The 6198-nt window shown below is 40.8% G+C and overlaps 1 protein-coding gene across 11 annotated transcripts in view; it reads right to left on the bottom strand.

The window, feature by feature from the left end:
* Positions 1–896: 896 nt before the first annotated feature.
* Positions 897–6198, bottom strand: part of DDX4 (DEAD-box helicase 4) — a 103787-nt gene continuing 98485 nt past the window's right edge. For all 11 annotated transcript variants that reach the window (XM_065598927.1, XM_065598930.1, XM_005300845.4 and 8 more), the window contains one exon: positions 897–1659. In XM_065598927.1, coding sequence (XP_065454999.1) covers positions 1576–1659 — 84 coding nt within the window. In that variant the 3' untranslated portion in view covers positions 897–1575. The remainder of the gene's footprint in view (positions 1660–6198) is intronic.

Below are 6198 nucleotides of genomic sequence, written 5' to 3'. Positions count from 1 at the left end.
AGGGTCTTCGCTTTTCTTTTTAAAAGTAATGTCTGTAGTGATGATTGTGAAAACTTTCAAAATGTGAAGCAAATATATGTTATGCTGAGATGTCTGCCTCAATTAGCAAAGAACTTGAAACAGCTGAGGTGTGAACCCCCCATTTATCTCAATATGTGCACTTATATGTCAGAGATAAAGCTTTGTTACCACTTTACTGTATGCAAAAAGGAAAGGAATATGACAGTTAGGTCAAAATGTGCTAAATATTCTGCACATTATAGATCACTGATATATAAGCACAAAGGACAAAAAGATCAACTGAATCCAGAGCATCATTAAAACAATCTTGTCTGGCAGTTAAAGCTCAGGTTCTTTTGTACTGCAAAGCAACTGGACAAAAGGAGGGTAGACACTAAGTCTCACCTTCATGGGTATGTGGTCTTGGTGTCAGCATAAGTGTAGTTTACCCAGCTGTTGAGTGCATGAGCTAAGGGAGGGAAAATGGGAAAGGTTTGTTGAATCAGATTTGAGAGAGAGAAAAAGAGGCCCCAGATAGCTGTTCCTTGGGCTAGGGCAATGTTACTACCACCCACTAAAATTACATTTAAGTCAACATGACGGCAAAATGATGTTTAACATCTAGTAAAATCAAGACTTAAAATGTGAGTTTTGCTATTTTAAGAGAGAAGTTGTTTTAAAAAAATCCATGTGATTAGCTGTTTTGTAAAACAACTTCACTACAGCCAGACTCAGGATGGACCCACTGACCTTTTGTTTCGTACGGAAATAGTGTGCTTAGAATACAGCATGTGATGTTCAGTATTTAGCTGACAGACTTCATGTGTCGGAAGTGGATATTATAAAATCCTAAATCATAACAAAGTCAAGATAAAAGCAATCAGCAACACAAGACATAATCCTCAAGTTTTTATTAAGTATGTTTACAACCAGTAATCTGCAATAGCTCTTTACAGACTAACGTGACATGTCATCTGGTGCATACAGTATTTTACCTTTGACATATTTGAGAAGTTAAATTATTTTGCAATTACCATTTACATTTAAGTAAGCCCTTTATAACGAGTCTATATCTCAAAGCATCTTTTTGTAACGTTGTGTAGTTCACATATAGACTATGGACTTGTAACTGGTAACTTGGACTAATTTACTGGTTTCTTTTTAAGAACAAAAAATGAGAGAAAAATGACAGCGAGAGAGGGAATTTCACACATTCTGCAACAAAGAATACTCACTGCCAAAGGATCATCAGTAAACACTCTTAATGATAGTTTTTGTAATATATTTTCAAGAGTGGAAGTCTTGGTCCAGGATGTACAAAATTTGTTAAAATGCCTTTCACAAAGTATACCAAAAGTAGCAAGCAACTCATGGAATACTACATTTAGTAGATCCACATTTCTGATGGAATCACCACTTTTTAGTAACACAAACAGTTTTTTAAACATTTTAAGTAGTTTACATAACTAAATTCTTTACTGGCTAGTTAAGTGAACATCTCTCACTTTACAAGTCTTTAAAAAACAAAAACTTTTGTATCAAAACCAAAATCTATAACTTGGTACTGTTTTAGTCTTAATCCCACGATTCATCAGCTGTACCTGTAGTAGATGACATAGTAAGACCTCCAGTGTTCATACTGTCTTTGCCTTGGTAAATCTAAAAAATAAAGTTGATACTAACTTGTAGACATTTTAACTTCAAAAAAAAAAAAGTTCATTTGTTTTAACCGGAGTCTAAGCTATATAAAATCTTACCCTTACCATGACTACGTCTATATACATATATACAGTAGAAAATGTGTTAGTGATTTATTTCCCTTCTGGGACTGACCTCCCCAACAGTTAGACATTTGGGCTGTGGCTGCCTCCCTGCAAATAAAGACAGTTCAGATTTGTCCACAGGATTATGGGGTTTGGCCATGCCCATTTTGCTATTAGAGCAGATAAATTTGGGGGATTCTTCCCACTGCAATCCCGCAAACAGAACACTGACATTTCCTGGTCTAGTCTGTAGCAAATAGGTCTATTCTTGGATATTCCCACCTTTGAAAGATGCTGTTCAGGATCTAGTGGTTGACAGAACACTCATGGTCACCTGAAAATTTCCTGCTGAGCTGATCCTCTAGGACATTCTGTAAGCCTGGTAGATATAGAGCCACTTGATGGGATTTTATGATTCTGTCAATTCCTGATATTAAAACCTTCTTTATAAAGGGAAAGGGGAGAACTGTGCTCATTCCTGACATAATTCCGTACAGTTGTGTTGTTTGTCATTACTTGACTTGTCTAACCCTGCTGCATGGATCAATAACTACTGTGCACACTAGGCAAGTGGCTCTCAGTTCTAGAACATTTACATGGAGGCAACTTTTCAAGTGAATCCAGAAGCCTTATGTCTGAGGGTGGTCTATATAAAAGGAATTCTCAGGCAACCTGTACCCTCATGTCCACATGATATCTGCTGGGTAGATACTGATTTTAGCTACCTTTGAATGGATTCTAAGTGAAGTCTGATACGTGGTATGGTAAATATATAAGTCTGAGGTATGTTTTTACAGATGTCTGTGGATGACCATGTAGATGGCTGATGAGGTCTACCAAGGTCTGGAATCTCTCCTGCAGTAGATAAATTCTTGCTGTTCTCAGATCTAATCTGGCTCCTATTAATTCTATCCTTTAGGCCAGCAATAGTGTGTATTTCTTTGTTGATCCCAAAACCCAGTGTGAAAAGAAAGTTCTAGTATCAAGTGGAATTATTCACCTATTGTGGTGATCTTCCTTGAGTGACCCAATCATCGAGATTTGCGTATACTGTCCCTTGTCTCCTTAGGTGACCTGACAACTGCTAAACATTTGAATACCCTCGGTGCTGTTGAAAGGCCAAAGGAAAAGTTTCTGCTCTGGTAGTAGGACGCTTCTACTTTGAATTGGCGATATTTCCTATATGCTGGATGTGGAAGTAGGCATCTTGTAGGTCAAGAACCATAAAACTGTCCTGGGGATCTAAAAAAGGAATTATCAAGGCACGGGGTATCATTCCAAATCTGAAACGGCTCCAGATTAGCTCTTGAAAATGACATCAAACTTGCTGCTGTGAGGCTGATATGGGGTGTGCAGTAGAGGAAGAAGTCAGAGAACCCGCTTGTGTTGAAACCTCTGCTTCTTCCTTGGCAACTTCGATTCTCTTTGTGGATTACAGTAGTAAGCAAAGGGCCTCTATTTGGGATCTGGCCTGCCTTATTTAAAGAGCTGGCATAGAGGCTCCAAACAAGCAAGGCATGGCTCTTAAATCTGAGAACCAAGAGTTACATCAGTAGGCACCTTGAACAGGTCACAACGTTCAAATGAAAAGTCTTCAATGATTGTTTGGACCTCTTTTGGTATTCCTGAATATTGCAGCATGGAGACCTGTATGGGCAACAGACATGACCATTCAGCGTGACACTGTATCAGAAGTGTTTAACAGTCTACAGTAATATTTGGACCATTAGCTGTCCATCAGATACAATGGATTTCAGTTCTTCCCTATGTTCTTGTGAGAGTCGTTCTATAAACAGTGACACCTTGTCCCAAATGAGGTAATATTTTGACAGACGTGCCTGGTGATTTGAGATGTGCATCTGTAGACTTAAAGACCCAGTTACTTAGTATGGAAGTCTTCCTGCCAAACAAATCAATGTTTTGCTGGATCTTTGTCTCTCTTTGGAAGCCTTTGTTGTTTGTATAGTCACCATTGCCAGTAATCCAGGAACTGGATGGGTGCAGAAATATTCGAACTCCTTAACCAGGACTTGATAATGTCTACCTAATTTTTAGATGTGGGTACCAAAGGTTGGGGAGGGGGGGAGGAGGTGCCACTTTTATTTGCTGGTTCCAGTAGCCCTTTGTTAATGAACATGGCCTTCCAGGCCTGGAGGAGTGCATGATGTCCAATCTTCGGCAGGATTTTTCTTGCACTATCTCCACAGAAATCTCCAAGGTGTCTGCCGCCATATGATGTAAAAGATCTTGAAAGATTTTAAAAATCACACAGGTAACTAGAAGAAGAAGAAATTATAACCTTTTCTGGTGAGGAAATGGATATTGCTGCTGGAATCATAGGCTCTTCCATTTCCTGCAGGTGGTGTTCTTCACTGTCCTGTTTTTGCTGATGTAGGCTGTGGAACAGTACCAACAGACTCTTGAATAGACTCATGTCACTGGATAAGGTAGGGAGACTGAACTCTAGAGGGGGCAAGCAGAAGTCTTCCTAGCTGGCTGCACACTCAAAGTAGGCCAATAAGGTCAAGATTGTATATTGCAGGGGTAAGAGGCTGGGGACATGGGAGTGGATATCAAGGTGACTGTTCCCCATGAAAACCTTGCAATCTGCTGCAAATTCCTAGGCCCATTTAGACTGAGACCTAAGTAAGTGAATGGAGCATTCCTCCCTGCTGCGTTCAGAAGGGAAGGAAGAAAACAGATACTCTTTCTCTAAGTGGGGACTACTCTTGACTGGTGTCCTAGGGTGTTCTTGAATCCCATCACAATCAAGAGCAGCAGCATTCATCAGTACTGTGGCAAACAGTTTTCTAATGGCAAACGAGAGCAGCAAGGGTGATTCTGTCTGTGCTATCACTGTGTGATTGCTCAGTACAAAGAAAGGTCTTCAATGCCTAGAAAGTAAGTGCCTGAAGTATCAGCAACAGAGACATTGGCACAGGAGTCATCAGCACCTCGTGCACTAACAGTACCAAGATATCAGATACAGGGAAGTGTGGACTGACACTTCTGGGTACTTGGTGACGGGTTTATGCCAAGGCATTAGAGGAACCTAATGTGAGAGTCATGAACTACCTTTTGGCTGAGCATTGTGAGAAGATACTGTGGCATGGTTAGGTTTTTGCTTCATTTTACTAGGCCCCACAGAGGATGACCTATGGCTCTGCTTGGTGTGTGAAGTGTTCTTTCTTACCCCTTTCTGAGGGCTGGATGTGAGGGGAGTCTTAGCTGCTCTACTTGACTCTGAAGTTGAAAGTTTCATTCTCCTGGATGAATGACCCCAGGAGCTTGGAGTAAGGCCAAAGTCCACAGAAGCACCAACCAAAGCTGTCCAGGCTTGGTAGGGCCTTTTGTCTAAAGTTCAGAGGAGGCTTTTTCTAATCTCTCCAGAAGAAAGTTAAGATTGACCTCTCTTGCTTCCAAGAAACTGCATAAAAAGGAGCAGCAGACCTGACTAAATACTGGGGATATGTCCCTCTCCAAGGTAAAAACAGACACGTAGGATTTGTGTTTTTAAGTAGAATAGCCACATCACAAGGGGGGCCAGTTTTGAACCATGGGGACTACAATTCAGACACTGCTACTTGATCCCAATACCATGAGTTCTCTAAATCTAATAGAAAAAGGGGTGGGGAAGGATTTTGTTGATTGATTGGGTTTTTTTAAGGCAATGGGTAAATAAGAAGACTGCTAAACAGCATCGGGGGAAAAGATGCACAATGTCCAGAGTAACCTGACACTGCAAGGGCCCCATCTTGCTGTCATGGGAGGCAAGAAGAAATTGAGGGATGGCTGGGCCCACTCCACCTTTTATGCTCACTGGTGGACAGTACTAATGCAGATGTAGTATTTTTTTGGCCGGTATCTATTGAGCTATCTTGAGTACATGTGCACCATAAGTAAAAACCACGTGGCCAACCACTCAAAGAATTAAAAGATAATTTTCTGGCTAGCCTGACTCTAAGGTATATTTTCGGTTTTCCTTTTTTGGCCTGCCATGCCACGATCAGGGAATGAGCAGATGTAAGCAGAGCACAAAAAGTGGGCTCATTTGGTCAAAAAATCCAGGAAATGTTGGTCCCATAAGGAAGAGGGGGGTGGGGGGAGAAAAGAGAGAAAATGGATTTTGGCCATTGCTGCCCCAAAGTTTTGTCATTTCTGTAGCATAAATAATGGATGACATGGGAACACTGAACCACTACTTTGTTTGCACAGCTGGAAGTAGAAATCTAATGCAAGGGTGAAATGAAAGGTGGCCAAGTCCTGAGTCTCACGGACAAGTCTGAACTGACCCAGTACGCACGAGAAGACAGGCATAGCCCAAATGTCTTGAAGCCAGAAGAGATGTCAGGATCCAGAATATGTTCTGCAATGGCTTTTTAACATGATCATGGAATTATTTTGCTTCCATCAATATCATGTCTGGATAAACAGA

Source organism: Chrysemys picta, chromosome 6 (genome assembly GCF_011386835.1).
Source record: "Chrysemys picta bellii isolate R12L10 chromosome 6, ASM1138683v2, whole genome shotgun sequence".
Lineage (NCBI taxonomy): Eukaryota > Metazoa > Chordata > Testudines > Emydidae > Chrysemys > Chrysemys picta.
The sequence above is the reverse complement of the archived record's forward strand: the minus strand, read 5'-3'. Positions and strand labels throughout refer to the sequence as shown.